Source organism: Salvia miltiorrhiza, chromosome 3 (assembly GCF_028751815.1).
Source record: "Salvia miltiorrhiza cultivar Shanhuang (shh) chromosome 3, IMPLAD_Smil_shh, whole genome shotgun sequence".
In the NCBI taxonomy this organism is placed as follows: Eukaryota; Viridiplantae; Streptophyta; class Magnoliopsida; order Lamiales; family Lamiaceae; genus Salvia; species Salvia miltiorrhiza.
Window position 1 is genome coordinate 56,987,898 of NC_080389.1, and position 15,925 is coordinate 57,003,822.

Here is a 15,925-nt window from a genome sequence, read left to right on the forward strand (position 1 = left end):
GAAGTGCACCAAATGCTGTCATGCTTCATAAGCAAAGAGGAGAATAAAGAAAACTATGTAGAGACATTCATAACATTGTTACCTATAAATCAGCTTATTCAATTACTTGTTTTCTATCTTCACAAGTACTACAACAAACGTTTTTATACATATCTCATATGTCATTTGCAGCAAGTGAATTGCAAAGTATTCCAGCTTTGATATATATGTCCATGGCTGCTTCTGCAAACTTGATCACTCTTGCACAGTGATGTCGACACTGGACGAAGCATCATTATGATGTAGTAATGATACCGAATCAGTCGAATATGTAGTTCCTGTGTGATCCACATTTACTACTATCTGAGTAGACTAAGACGGGTACTCAGGAATCTGCAAACGCTCAACATCTCCTTCCAACATTTCCAACACTTTATTCATTGATGGACGATCATCTGGCCTCATCTGTATGCACCATAATGCAACTATTGTCATCTTTCGAACAACTTTCCTCGTGATGTCATTTTCATCAACATTTCCCATTTCAATGTACGTGCCTTGATTAAAGTGGTCGTATATCCAATATGGAAAATACTTGCTAGAATCACCATTGTTTCCGATTGAGTCTCTCTTTAAGCCCACCATTTCCATCAGCAGCATCCCAAAGCTATAGACATCAGCTTTGTATGAGACTGCGCCGATACTTCTGTTGATTAGCTCAGGAGCAACATAGCCTATGGTTCCTCTGGCCGCAGTCAAGGTCACACAATTCTTTTCTGTGGAGAAATATTTTGCAAGCCCAAAATTTGATATTTTTGGGATGAAGTTATCATCAAGAAGTACATTGTGAGGCTTGATATCAAAATGCAGGATCTGAATGTCACACCCTCGGTGCAAATATTCAATCCCACGAGCCACTCCCACAGCAATATCAAACTTTCTGTCCCAATTCAAGAAATCAATTTTTTCTTGATTGAATAAGTACTTCTCCAAGGAACCATTGGGCATGAAATCAAATACAAGGGCGCGTTTGGATCTTTCAGCACAATATCCAACTAATTTCACGACATTCACATGATGGATCCTTCCAATAGTTGCAATTTCATTCATAAAGTCTTGCCCATTTGTTCCTGATTTTTCGAGTAGTTTTACAGCTACATGAGTGCCACTTCGAAGTTTTCCTTTGTAAACAGAACCATAGCCACCTTGGCCTAGTTTTTCTTGAAAACATTTGGTCATCTTCTTGATGTGAGAATAAGAGTATCTAACATGGGTGAGTTTGTTGTCGCTTTGTATTGCGTCAAATATGGATAAATGCCTCCTCCGGAATTTGTAGATCAAAAACCACAAAGCCAAGGAAAAATGATGAATCTTGTAGTTGTTGCACACATGATGACGCCTGAGAGAAGATTGGAAAATGAAAAATAGAGTTCTTCAAATGTTTGCTTTGCCTTTATTGCTATCATCTTTTTACTCTAGTAACTATGATTCTATATGTACAGATAAAAACATGCTTGTGTTTTTTACTATGCATTTTCTTTCATGATTCGTTCATTCCTTAAAAGATAGGCTGTTTAGTAAATCACAACTTAATATAGTAACTACAGCATAAATCAACAGCGCACCCATTAGTGATACAGCAATGACATTTCGAAGATCGTCTCGGACAAACTCTGCATCTGCAAGCACATCGAATTCATGATTACCAATAGGGATACAGCGGCCAATACAAAGAGCATTACAGGGGGGCTTGCCCCTGCACATGACAAACCTGCAATTTATGTTTTTCACAAAATCACAACTTATGCTCCAAAAATGTATGTAGCTATCAGAAGCCAAGTCTTATGTCTTGATATTTAAAAATTAATAATGAAAACAAAAATGAATGATTATTTTGTGAAGCAAAAATGAATAGCTCACCTGCAACAACCACAAGAATTGGGAGGATGTCTGGAGATATAGAGGCGTAGCAGTGAGGATCAATTTACAGAATACAAAAGCATCAGCAAATAGGAGTATATGAATTAGAGTTAAATGTAATAGTAATAAATGGCAGTATGATTTAATATAATGACATTCTCACCCCACAATAAGGATGCTCTGCACCAGCGGCAGATGTAGAGTTCAAATCCATACAAGAGAGAATGGTGGATTTCTGAAAGCGAAACGTTGTTCAAATCCTTAAAATGCCACGATGTCATCACTATCACATCTACTCCGCACACAAGTGGTAACTCTGAGAGTTTCATGTGGAATGGGATGAATTAGAGGCACACTGAGTAGTGATATCAGTAAAAAGGGAAGAATTGGTCAAGGGATTTGCGCAGCTCATCAAATTAATTGGCGATGCTACATCCCTATAGTCATAGAAATATCTCTGGGTTCGGTAAGGAAAAGGGCTATGATCGGTGAAGTTATAGTGATATGCAGAAGAGGTGGGGAAAGAGCAGTTGTCGAGGTTGCTCACGGAAGGATCAACCAGCCTGATGGTGGAGTTGCCGTAGTTGATGGCTTTGACATGATATTTATGAGAATTAAGAGAGATGGAGGTGACATTGTTTTCGCAGACTAATTCAAACTCCTGATAACCGCAGTGGTGTTGGAAATTGGTTGTGAGTAACCAATGTTTAATAATTTTTCGAGTACCGAAAATATTTAATTTAGCAGAATTAAATGGGACAGGATCGATCTACGTTCCGAGTAGATGATCGTAGTATATTTATTTAGTCAAAACCGATTTCCGGTGAGTGAGAAATAATTGTTTAAAGTTGGGTACTTGAAACATGGAGTTGTGGGAAAAGATAAGCATTAAATAACATTTAATACTTATCCCACATTGGAATGTGGATCACATTTATTACAGTATAAAAGCTATTACATCACAGGATGTAATAAAACTGTGTGCACACGTGACAGGTTGCACAGCCCACACGCGCGCGCCGCCGCCGCCCGCCCGGCCCCGGCCCCCGTCGCCCGGTTCCGGTTCCGGTCCCGTCCCCGACGCGCGGCCGTGGACTTGGATCTTGGCAATTGGTCTTTGGGATGGTCTTTGGGCCGTGGACTGTGCCTATAATTGGGGACGACACGCCAAACCGAGAGCACTACCGGGGCGTAAAACTCTGCTGCATTCTGCATCATCTGTTGAGTTCTGTTCTCGCCTCGTTCCAGTTCGCTGGAGCTCGTTGGTGTGCGGTGCTGCTACCTACGAGACGAAGCCGTTTCATCTTTGGGGACGACACGCCAAACCGAGAGCACTACCGGGGCGTATCTCGTCTTGCGGACAGAGGACCCTCCTCGACTCGGTTTTTTCCTGGTTTCTACTTACTGTAATTTCAATTCAGTTTTCCCTTGTAATCTAAATTCCTACATTTCTGTTTCATTGTACTAGGCCCGCGAGCTTGTATTCCAACAAGTGGTTGGGGTCGCCCTTGAGGCGGAAAGGTGATTTAATGTGGCGAATAATGCCACACGCAGAAGGGCTGCATTGAAACCTATAAGCTTGAGAGAAATGGAGTACTAATAAAACGATCAATGTAAACAAGAGGATTTGTTGAGTTGTGATCATTATTGCTGCTCGTGAATCATCATTCACACATTGCGCAGTTTTAAAGGCTCATAATTATATTTTGGATTGTGGAAAGATAAGATACTAGTCATGGACCAATAATTAGTAGCCCAGGTCAAGTCAAGCAAAAACTTATCAGGTCACTCACACCCTATTGCACGCACAACTCTCTAACAATTACTATTCATTTATTTTTGCCAAATCTCTTTTTTCAAGATAGATGATCTAAATATTCCATTAATGTTATATAATTGATACTTCCTCTATCCCACTATTTGTGGTTCACTTTCTTTCGACACCGAAATTAAGAAGAATGCATAAATTGGATCAAAATAGTGAATCCCACACATTTTCAAGAGTTAATTATCATTTTTTTTTTTGTGAAAATGCGCCAGTTTTAGCGAGACAGACCAAAATGAATAACGAGACTTCAACGGGACAGAGGAAGTATCTTTTATGGCATTTATGGATAATGCCAACGTATTTTAGTTTCAGAAATGCATAAAACTATTAAGATTCTGAATTTGTAGAATATAATTAAGAATTTCCACAAACAAAATTTAACAAGTTTTTTCTTTTTTCTTTTTGCTCACATGTAGCGGTCATGCGTAGATATAATTGGACTTGTTGTACAATGATGCAATACATAATACGACTTGGTCTATGCCAAAAATCTTAGTTAAAAGTAGAGCAACTTGTCTTGTGGGAAGGGCCAGTTTGACTAGTCAATTGCCAGTAGAGAAAAGGAGTAATATTCTAGTATATAATTATTCTAGACAAAGCAAATATTTTCTCCTCCACACATTTTAACTTATCAAGTCGCTGGTAAGACGTTTTTGCTTCAACCAGTAGATCGAGGGTTCAGTCATCTAAAATACTACTCTCTTTGTCTCACGAAATTTGGTCAGCACGAGTTTTAAAGAAAGTGATCAAGTTACATGGAACAACCCGAAAAAACATACCGATCAAGTTTCGCGGGACGAAGGGAGTAGAATATAAGTGTGTTGTAAAAAATAATAATTTTAAGCTATATTTTTTCATAATCGATCTTTGTGGGTTGTAACTAGAAGACAAAAAAGCAATAAAAAGAAAAAAGATAAAATGATAAATAATGAATAACCTGTTGGTGATCAAACTGGCAGACCAATCTCTACCAAATCAACTTTTCATAATGTATTATGACACTTGTTATATTTGTATTGGATGAACAGTCCCCTTCCGGATATTTCATGGGCCCTAGGCGAAATGAGAAAAAATGGCCCTTTTAATTGAATATGATTGTGTGCTTGTGGGCCCTTTTTTTTTTAATAGAATAAGATTGGAGCTTTTGGGTTTGTATGTATTTTTTTACTGATTTTGAGACCCATTGTACAACTAAATAAAAATTATTTTCATATAATAATAGCAATAAAAATAAAAATTTGGGGCCCCATTTTGCCCTGGGCCCTAGGCGGTCGCACTCCTCGCCTATGCCCAGGGCCGGGCCTGTGGATGAATAAATTTATTTTGACTAATATTTTAGGTTGTAGTGGGTTATGAAAAAAATATAAAAGTTATTGAATTATAGGTTTTTTTGTATGTAACTTTTTATTAAAAAAAATACTAAGTTGAAATAGATTGTTGATAAACATAGTATTAAATACCTCAACGAGAGGATACTCTTGGTGTTTGTAGTCAATCTTAATAAGCACAAAATGGAATGTAGTCCAATTTAATAAATCTAATCTATAACTGCAAAATTTAAATGAAAAAGCTTATCGGTATCAATCAAATTGTATCGAATCGAGTAAAAGGATTTCAATGATCCAAGAAAAGATAGATGTAATTAATTGCACAGCACATGAACCGCACCAACCTAAGATACTGATGGAATATGCTTGCGCAAATCCATACGTCAACAAACATCACATATCTAATAAAATTGAACAAAAATATGAGTTGTGTTATTATTATATTTCCCCACAACACCAACAATACTAAAACTTATAAATACCGTAGTCCTAAATCAACATCATAACAGGGGAAAACTTCTTAAACTGCGAAAATTAGTGCATATTGTCAAAGGAAACACACAACAATATCAATAATGCCATTTTCCACTATGGCAAATTAACTCTGCAACTCTTGAGCAATCTCAACACTGGTCGAAGCATAATCATGATGTTGCAATGATACAGAATCAGACGAACATGTAATTTTGGTTTGATCCACATTCACTGCAACATAGGTAGATTGTGACGGATGGACAGGAATGTGTAGACGTTCAACATCAGCTTCCAACATTTCCAGCACTTTATTCATTGATGGACGATCGTTTGGACTCATCTGTATGCACCATAATGCAACTATTGCCATCTTCCGAACAAGTTTTCTCGTAACATCATTATCATCGTTTTCATCTGTTAATTTCACGATTTCAATATTCTTACCCTGCTCAAAGCTGTCATAGATCCAGTATGGAAAATGCTGACTGGAACCACCATTGTTACCGCTCAAGTCTCTGTTTAATCCCGCCATTTCCATAAGCAGCATCCCGAAACTATATACATCAGCCTTGTAAGAGACTGCACCGATACTTCTACTGATGAGTTCAGGAGCAACATAGCCAATGGTTCCTCTTGCAGCTGTCATGGTCACTGCCTTCTTATCTGTAGAGCAAAATTTCGCTAGTCCAAAATCAGATATTTTTGGAATGAAGCTATCATCAAGAAGTATATTATGAGGCTTGATGTCGAAATGGAGGATCTGAACATCACACCCTCGATGCAAGTACTCAATCCCGCGAGCAACTCCAACTGCAATCTCAAACTTCCTATCCCAATTTAAGGAAGTTATTTTATCTCGATTGAAGATGTACTTTTCAAGGGAACTGTTGGGCATGAAATCATAGACAAGGGCACGCTTGGAACCATGTGCACAATATCCAACAAGGTTCACCACATTCACATGGTGTATCCTTCCAATAGTAGCAATTTCATTCATAAAGTCTTGCCCATTTCCTCCGGATTTGCCGAGCAATTTGACTGCTACGTCATGGCCGCTTCGGAGCTTTCCTTTGTAAACAGAACCATAGCCACCCTCACCAAGTTTATCGTGAAAACCTCTGGTCATTTTCCTAATGTCTGAATATGAATATCTAATTGGTGAGAGCTTGTTGTCACTTCGTAAGAAGCTTTCTATTCTGTTATATATAGACAAATGCCTTCTCCGAAATTTCTTGATCAAAAGCCACAACACCAATGGAAAAATAATAAGCCTTGGCGCCAAGATGATGAAACCTGTTATTAGATGAGAGAGAGAAAAAAAAAACAAGAAAAAAAAAAGAAGAATTGATGCTTCCACGGTTTTTGCAAAAGGAAGGTGCACGTAAAAAGCACGACCTAAAAACGAATTTACATAATATATGTACACAGTACACATACAATAATGCTTCTAATATGATTTATATATCTATATAATATATATAAGAGTTTTTTCCGTCTTTTTCTTCTCTCTCTTCTCCTACCAATTTTTTTCACTATTTTTTATCAATTTTTTTTATAATTTTAATTCTTTTATAAACATCGTCAAATTTGATTTTTGAAGAAATATTCAATATGCATTTTAAATTTAAGTTCATGAAAAAATCTTTAATATGATAAATAAAATGACCAAAACTATATTAAAATGAAAATGAATAAATTATGAAAATTTTAAAATATTTTACATTGTCTCTCTTCATTAAAATTTTACAACTCTTTATTTTTGAAAATATTTGTTTATTTATTATGACGTGTAATACTCTATAATAATAATATGTAATGTTAATTTTCATTGTCAAATGATTTAATAATTATATTTGTCATCACACTTTATAGAAACTGAAAATTTACATTTTTAAATTCGAGATTTTATTGAGTAATTGATGTGAATTATTTTAATTTATTTTAAAACATATTTCGTATCTATTTATAGTTTTGATTCATTTATTATTTATATTTATTATATTAATATATCGTTTAATTTTGATATCGTCGTGCATTACACGAATGGCCGTACTAGTTATTATAAAATTCCAAATATACTTTGGTGTGCTACCTTGTGTCCTACTTTCTACTTTTTGTAGTTTTTAAACTTTTTTTTTTCAATTTTAATTTCTTATGTTTTGGTATAATTTTAAAAGACAACATAAGGAATAAGACATTTTTGCCTATTAACACATTTTAAAATACTCCCTCTGTCCTGACTATCTTGAGACTTTTTTTTAGCACAGGAATGAAAAAAGTAGTGTTTTGTGTATAGATGAAAAAGTGAAAAATGTGAATAAAGGGTAAAACTTTTGCCAAATAAGAAAATGTTTCAAAATAGGTGGGAAGTCCAAATTAGAAAATGTCTCAAGATAGGTGGGACAGATGGAGTAATTAACTACGGTTCACTAATCCAATCAGCATTTACAAAAAAAAAAATTGTATATTTAATTATTTTCCAAAATTTGAACTAAGAATTGATATTATATAGGGTTAATTAATCCAAAGTTAGAATATACTATAACTATTTTAAATATTAAATTGTTATGAAAAATATTAATTTTTTATTTATAATAAATTCTTTATAAAAATGGTAGGATATAGTTGAAGATCAAAAACTATAGGTGCAGAGGATCATATCCAATTTTCATGACAACTACATGTCATACAAAGATCCACAATTTAAATTAATTCCTAATTCCTAACGAAATATTGTATATGCCATTTCATATTTTCCATTACTTAAAGGACATTAAAAAAAAAAAATACGTACTTGTTCACTCATAATTCTATAACTTAAATATAAAGCAAAAATGAAAATTATGATTTTGAAGACTTTTCAAAGTCGACCGATCCGTTGTATGCATGCTCTTTAATTTTTCTTGACAAACTGAATAACAGGCGGCACCCCGTAATAGCCAATTAGAGTCATATCTATACTATATTAAAAGAGCAGTTTTCAATTTGAAATTGATTTCAAATCAATTTGAAATTGATTTGAATGACGATTTTGTGATTCCTTCAAAAAATAATGTCATATTATATATACACAAAAAATGGATTAAACTAACTTAAATTAAATTACAACTTACAAATCCCACGTCTAAAAAAATGGAGCATGCACTAAAAACTGCATTTTTTTACGTGCAATGCATTACTAATTTATTTCACACTAATTCAACAAAATATATTAATTACTTAGAAAACACTATTCAAATATATTTATTCAATTTGATTTTCTTTTAAATTCATCAACTTTAATTTATAAAAAAATATTCAATATGGATGTTAAATTAAAGATAATGACGATATCTTTAATTTGATGTAAAAATTATAAAAAATAAATTTAAAACCAATAAGTTATTATAGTTTAAAGTCACCAAATTATTTTTTTTCTCTCTCCTCTCTCTTCTCTCCTCTATCATCTCCTCTCTCATTTCTCATTTTTTAAAATTCACGATTCTTTCATTCCTTTTTCCATATTTTTTTTATTTTATTTTTTATGTTTTTACTATAGATCAGTATTTTTTATATTTTACTATTTATATTTTTATTATATCAGTTTAATGCAATTACAATGATGAAACTTATATTTGTTCATTTTAGAAATCTTTAGCTTAAAAATATTTTTTTAAAGGTCAACTTTATATTAATATAAATTTGTAGATAAATAACTAATATATAGTATATCTTAAAAATCGAATTTTTAAGCTTCAAAATTACTCATTGGAAAATCAGTAATTAGAGAACCATTATCGATTTTCTTTAAAAATAAAAAATAAAAGTAAATTGAAGAGTTTAATTTTTTAGTAGCACATTTATTTAAATTTACTGAAATTGTATACATTTTATTTTGGAAAATGAACGACACATATCTCATGTTAAACCCTTTATTTTTTCACTTTCCAATTGAAAAAAAAAATGTATACATTGTAACTTTATTTTAAAATTTGAGCATAAACAAAATTACCTCATAAATATGCATTCGAAAACTATATTAAACTACAGTTATACTATATGTAAATAAATAGTTTTGTACATCTTAGAATATTATATGATCCATAATGATACTCATTATCATCTATACTTGCTTTTGATATTTCATAATTTATTTATTTATAAATTTATACACATTATCAATTAAATCAATTAATTGCTATTTCAATAATTGAAAATTTGAATGTTTTCAGATTGATATTTTTATTGAGATTATATTGTGAATAATTTATTTTTTATTGAGATCATTTATGTTTATATTTACTTATATTTATATATATATATATATATATATATATATATATATTATGTTTAACATTTTTATTTATTTATTTAAATTATCGTTCAATTTCGATGATGGTCGTGCATCGCACGAGCGGGCACATACTAGTAGTATATGAAATTAGAGTCATTTTTAATTTAATACCCATACACAAAAAATTTAATAATTAAACGAAAAATTTCATCTAACAGAATAATTACATGAATTTTGATTACATTTATTCACGATAAGCGTTACTTTTATTCATGAGAACTTGTACTATTACGTAAGTAGTGATTAATTTGTGCGAACAAATATATATCTTATGATTATTAAAAATAATCGTCCGCATACTATGCGGTTAACCGCATGCAAGACCAACTCTAAAGTAAGAATAAGAAATAAGGAGTTATAGTGATGAGGTAGTGTCCAAAATGATAAATGCACACTCTTGTGAACGTCCCAAAATAGAAAAAAATGCACTCTTGTGGGACGGAGGGAGTAAAAAATAGCCAGTACTGTTTTCGTATCTTTATCTATATAAATTAAATTTCCTTTTACTATGAGCAATACTAGAGTTAAATATTATCTCAACTAGTCAACTGAATTTTATAAATCACAACTTGACATGTGCAACATAAATTAAGAGCGCACCTATTACCACCAGTTCAATGAAGCGCGGAATATTTTGGAGCGCTAGAGCTGCAAGCACTGCACAACGAATAAAAATATATACATATATACTACAACATAAGAAAAGAGTACTAACAAACTAATGAATATGTAAGGATTCTTACTGGGATTTATTATCCTGAATACACCGATAGTTTTAAATAAGAGTATACTGAGTAGTGTTAGAGCCGCGAATCCAAAGATGGCGAATACAGGAGGGCTTGCCACTGCACATAACAGACCTGTAATTTATGTTTTTTTTTACAGAATCAGAATTTATATATGGCGCAAAAATTGTAGCTATATTATCCATTTGAGTATTATTTTCTAAAAAATATTGACATCATTTAATGATATATACAACGAAATAAATTGTCAAGAATATACTTGTTGTGTAGAGATATATAATGTAGAAATAAATTGTAGGTTGGGTATCGTATTATCAATATTGTTAATTAGTTGAGACATTTTTAAGGATTCACTCTATCGATATGGACATGAAGTGACACTTTTTTTTGTTGAAGTAAATACTCCCTCCGTCCCGTCGAAGATGAGACGTTTCTTTTCCACACAAGATTTAAGGAGTTATTGTTTAGTTGTTTAAGTTCGTTTGTAAATTTATAATTAAGTGGTTATCTATATAATTAGTAATTTTGAATTATTTTTAAATCCAAATTCTAAATTAATTAATTTCAAATTTTAGTTTTAATTATTAAAAAAAAAAGCAACCCATCTTCCCCCCCCCCACCCCAAATCTGCCGGTCTTCCACCCCGACCCCCACCCCGCCGCACTTCAATTTTAGTTCAACCTAGATCTCCGACGACCGTCGTCACTAACCTCCATCACCATCGCCGGTCTTCTTCAAGTCATACAGAAGCCCCCAACCCAGAAATCCTTAAAAATTAAATCCGTCAAAAATTTCAGAAAAACTTCAAAACATCTAATTTAAAAAAAAAACCCTCATAAATCAAGAAAAATCGAGAATTTTAGGGGTGGTCTCAGAGAATTTCATGGGTGGTCTCAGAGGGGGGTCGCGGCGAGGAGGGTTTTTTTCATCGCCGGCTCTCCCACCCCTCAAATACATCATGGCAGCGGAGGGGTAGCGTGGGAGTAGGCTACCGTAATCGGAGAGATTGTAAGCTGAAGTTGCAGGAATCTATTAGGTTTAGAGATGCGAAGAAAGATGGGGAGGGGGGGTTGGCAACCCCCCTTTCTACCAGAGAGACAGAGACAAGATGAAGAGAACTCTAGTCTAGGATGAGAGATAAGAGGGGGCGCTAGCCTCCGTCGATGGCACCGCCGTCGAGGAGGTGGCGACAGAGGAGTCGAGAGTGTGAAAGGGTGCGGCTGTGTGTGAGAGAGTGTATATTGAGATTTTTTATGAAATTACATCATGGAGTATTTTGGGATGATTAAGGAAAAATAAGGGGTGCAATTAGTTTTGTTAATTAATATTTTAAATTGCTTAAATTTTGCCAAAAAAGAAACGCATCAACTTCGTTGGAACGGCCTAAAAAAGAATACGCATCAACTTCGGTGAGACTGAGAGAGTACTAAATATCAATCCATAATATATGGGCTGCTAAACGCAACAGTCGTACCCATTTCCAAAATAGCACAGTAGTAGCTACAGCCCAACGTATACGCGCAGCAGCCCAGTAACTACAGCAACAGCGACCCGGACCCGCGACCCATTTCACAGCGGATCCAACCTGGTGCCCGAAACCCAGCCGCTTCCGCCGCCGCCGGTGACCAAGTCTATGCCGGAGACGTGCGTTTGCAGAGGAAGAAGTCGTGCCGTTAAAATGTCTCACATTGGTTGGAGAAAGAGGCATGGGCCAATTTATAATGGTGAGGTATCCCTCCACTTACAAGCCAGTTTTGTAAGTGGAATTGTGCCCAATATCTAATTCTAATATGGTATTAGAGCCAACCCAATCCAATGATGGATCTCCCATTATCGTTCTCAACAGATGGCGTTTAGAATAGTCCACGCTGCGCGTGAGGGGGTGTGTTATAATGTCCCACATTGGTTGGAGAAAGAGACATGGGCCAATTTATAATGGTGAGGTATCCCTCCACTTACAAGCGGGTTTTGTAAGTGGAATTGGGCCCAATATCCAATTCTAATACCTTCGCCTTAGCTGTGCAACGCCGATGATTGCGGCATCCGTGTCGGCGCGGGGCTGCCATGCTCGCACCTTGCGCGATTATCTCCGGCGCAGTGAGCTTGCATTCGCGCGCACGTTACTCACAGCAAAAGCCGCCCGTGTGAAGGTTAAAACACCAGCACGGCACCCTTCCAACGGCGAGTCCACTGCACGCGCGGAGGGTGCACCAGGGCGGGAATCTTCGCTCAGCAGTAGGTCTCCGATGGGCTGCCGTATTTTCTCTATTGTATTTCTATGTTTCTATCTCACATATTCCACGAAAGAAAACCATTCCTCAATTTAATCATAGAGAAGAGAGCCGTGCCTATTACATAATGTAATACACGTGGAACTTTGCTTTTGTTTTTAATTGATTAATTTAATAAATCAATTATTAATTAATTAAAGTCTAAAATTAATATATTCTAATTTGATTCATATTTCTTCTTTTTTCTATTGATATTAGAAAATTGATAAGCCAAACCAAAATGATGAAATAATTTTTCAGGCATAAACATAGAGCTCACCTACAATGACAGCAAGAATTAAGTGAAACTCTGCAGATATATACATACAAGAGTAGCGGTGGTCAGGATTATGAAGAGAATATGTTGAAAATGAATAAGCTTGATTTGTACGAGAATTAATCCATACCAAGGAAGTCTATAACTGCAATACAAAATGAAAGCATTAGTAAATATAGGAACCGTTCAATGTAATTATGATGAATATACAGGTTAAAAGATTGTTTATTTTTTAGATAGATAAAAGTACGTACTAGAATATAAGTTAATCCATTAATATAATTGAAACTTGAGGATATCAGAAAGTCATTCATAAATTTTATCAATTGAACTAATTTTACTCGATTCATGTTCCATATAATTAAAAATGGTGAAATTAGAGAAATATTTATTGATGAGAATAAAAATACTTAATCAAATATTCCGTTAATTAAAAAAAGTTAATGCCTCTAATGAATGACAAAATGCATCTTTGATTCATACCCGACATAGATGTTGCATACCAGCTACAGATGAGTTCAAATCCATACAAGAGAGAATGGTGGATTTCTGAAAGCGAAACGTTGTTCAAATCCTTAAAATGCCACGATGTCATCACTATCACATCTACTCCGCACACAAGTGGTAACTCTGAGGTATTCATGTGGCCGACCTTGATATAAGCATATCTGGGATGGGATGAATTAGAGGCACACTGAGTAGTGATATCAGTAAAAAGGGAAGAATTGGTCAACGGATTTGGGCAGCTTATAAAATTAATAGGCAAGGGTTCATCATCATATGGATAACTAGAATAACTCGGAATTTCGTAATTAGGAATACTATGAGGACTTTCGTAGTCGGCGAAATTGTAAGCATCTATAGAAAGGGTGGGAAAAGAGCAGAGGTCGTCATTGTTTATGGAAGCATCGGCCAGCCTGATGGTGGGTTTGTCGTAGCCGTAGCCGTTTCTGTAGTTGATGGCTTTGACATAGTATTTGTGAGAGTTAAGATAGATGGAGGTCACATTGTTTTCGCAGGTTAACTCAAATCTGCGATCACCACAGTTGCTGGGATCGCCCTTGAGGCGGAAAGGGTAGCTGATGTTGCGAATAATGCCGCAGGCAGATGGGGTGCAATTTGCTTCACCGGTTTGAAACAAATTATGGAGTAGTGAGAGAATGAAGAGAGATGAAATGGTGAGGAAGATGAGGTTTTGAGTGATCATGGTTTAGACAACTGATTTTGCAGTCTATACTCTTTTTTGGAGGAGATATATATGTGATGAGTGAGAGCCGAGTCTTCTATACAGACAGGATAAGTCAACTACCAAGCAGCTGAAGTCAAACAACACTCATGTTGAGTTATTTTCAAAGGGACCGCGCGGGAAGAAATGGTGAAGCAGATGGACCCAACGCATTAACGTATATCGACTTTGATATTTTTACTCTTTGCTCCGTCTTGCTGGATTACAAAATTGGATCGAAGCAAGAAAAAATAAATTTAGAGTAAAATAAGGAAGTATGAGACAAGAATTTTTTACATAGAAAACTCAAATTGGAAAAAACTATGAGACTGTAGTCTACAAATCTTCTACTATGTATATAGTATATTAGGCCTACAAAACTGTGAGGAAGATGGGGTTTTGAGTGATCATGGTTTAACAAAATTAGACAACTGATTTTGCAGCATAATTAGTCTAGTCTTTTTGGAGGAGATTATATATATATATATATATATATATATATAGGGGCGGTTATTCAATAAACCACCCTTATTTTAAGAATTACGAACCAGCAAAAATGCATGAATTTTATGTATAACACGCATGAATAAACTGTATAAATGTATGAATATCGAAAAAATAATTTTTTGCTACCTTTGGGATTCGAACTCATGACCATGAATATATCCAACAAGATGATGAATCAACCGTAGATCTTGATGATCTAAGGGCTGAAAATGGTTCTTAATTTATATTTTAATAAGCGTTCTTATTTTAGCCTTTCCCTATATATATATATATATATATATATATATATATATATAGGGGGCCGCTCCAATGAGACCCCCTAATTTTAGTGAGATCTAGGGCACGATCTGGTGCGTTTATTTTATCAATTTTATGGCTGATATTGTATCTGGAGGGTGATTTTTTTTCACAGGATTCGAATCCTGGAGGGAGCAGAATATTTTAAATTTTGTTATTCATCAGCATATACTGCATTGTTCATCAGTATATACGGCCCTGTTCATCAGTATATATGTCTTATTCATTACGAATTTTTTAAATTTTATTTTTCATCAGTATATACATCTTGTTCATTAGATATACGTTTTATTCATTAGTATTATATGTTTTATTCATTGCCCTAGTGTTTCACGAAAATTATGGGGTCTCACTAGAGCGCGCCCCTATATATATATATATATATATATATATATAGGGTTGGGTTCCGGTGGATTCCTATGCTTATAATAGATCCGTAGATCCAAATCTAGACCACACATTTATGACATGTGGCGCATCAAGATGGTGACACGTGGCAAGGCATTTCAAGGCAAAATCTGGAGAGGGGCAAAATTGGAATGTAATTTTCGAAATTCAAAAAAAAAAAAAATTAGATTTTCTCAAAATAGGTATATTTTAGATGCATAAAGTTTCATACGAGAATGCATGAACTTTCATATAAAAATGCATAAAGTTTCATATAAATATGCAGAAGATTTCACCCCACCCCAACCCCACCCCCCACACCCCAGAACCCCACCCCACCCCAGAACCCCACCC

At 34.6% G+C, this 15,925-nt stretch overlaps 2 protein-coding genes across 5 annotated transcripts; both read right to left on the reverse strand.

Annotated features, from left to right (window-relative positions):
• Positions 1-4: 4 nt before the first annotated feature.
• LOC131014644 (rust resistance kinase Lr10-like) lies at positions 5-2,577 on the reverse strand. 2 transcript variants are annotated; one of them, XM_057942681.1, is made up of 3 exons: positions 2,063-2,577; positions 1,900-1,929; positions 5-1,750 (listed from the first exon to the last, which is right to left on the reverse strand). In XM_057942681.1, the coding sequence occupies exon 3, from the start codon at positions 1,216-1,218 to the stop codon at positions 352-354; it is 867 nt and encodes a 288-aa protein (XP_057798664.1). In that variant the 5' UTR covers positions 1,219-1,750; positions 1,900-1,929; positions 2,063-2,577; the 3' UTR covers positions 5-351. The 2 variants fall into 2 exon arrangements, with proteins under 2 accessions (XP_057798664.1, XP_057798665.1); XM_057942682.1 differs by lacking the exon at positions 1,900-1,929 and having other exon boundaries at positions 2,063-2,571.
• A 2,857-nt stretch (positions 2,578-5,434) lies between these two features.
• LOC131014646 (rust resistance kinase Lr10-like) lies at positions 5,435-14,405 on the reverse strand. 3 transcript variants are annotated; one of them, XM_057942687.1, is made up of 6 exons: positions 13,639-14,405; positions 13,286-13,300; positions 13,159-13,188; positions 10,606-10,722; positions 10,463-10,519; positions 5,435-6,822 (listed from the first exon to the last, which is right to left on the reverse strand). In XM_057942687.1, exons 1-6 carry the CDS (start codon positions 14,360-14,362, stop codon positions 5,654-5,656), a joined length of 2,112 nt encoding a protein of 703 aa, XP_057798670.1. In that variant the 5' UTR covers positions 14,363-14,405; the 3' UTR covers positions 5,435-5,653. The 3 variants fall into 3 exon arrangements, with proteins under 3 accessions (XP_057798670.1, XP_057798672.1, XP_057798671.1); XM_057942689.1 differs by having other exon boundaries at positions 13,659-13,819; XM_057942688.1 differs by lacking the exons at positions 10,606-10,722; positions 13,159-13,188; positions 13,286-13,300 and having other exon boundaries at positions 10,463-10,551; positions 13,617-14,404.
• Positions 14,406-15,925: the final 1,520 nt, after the last annotated feature.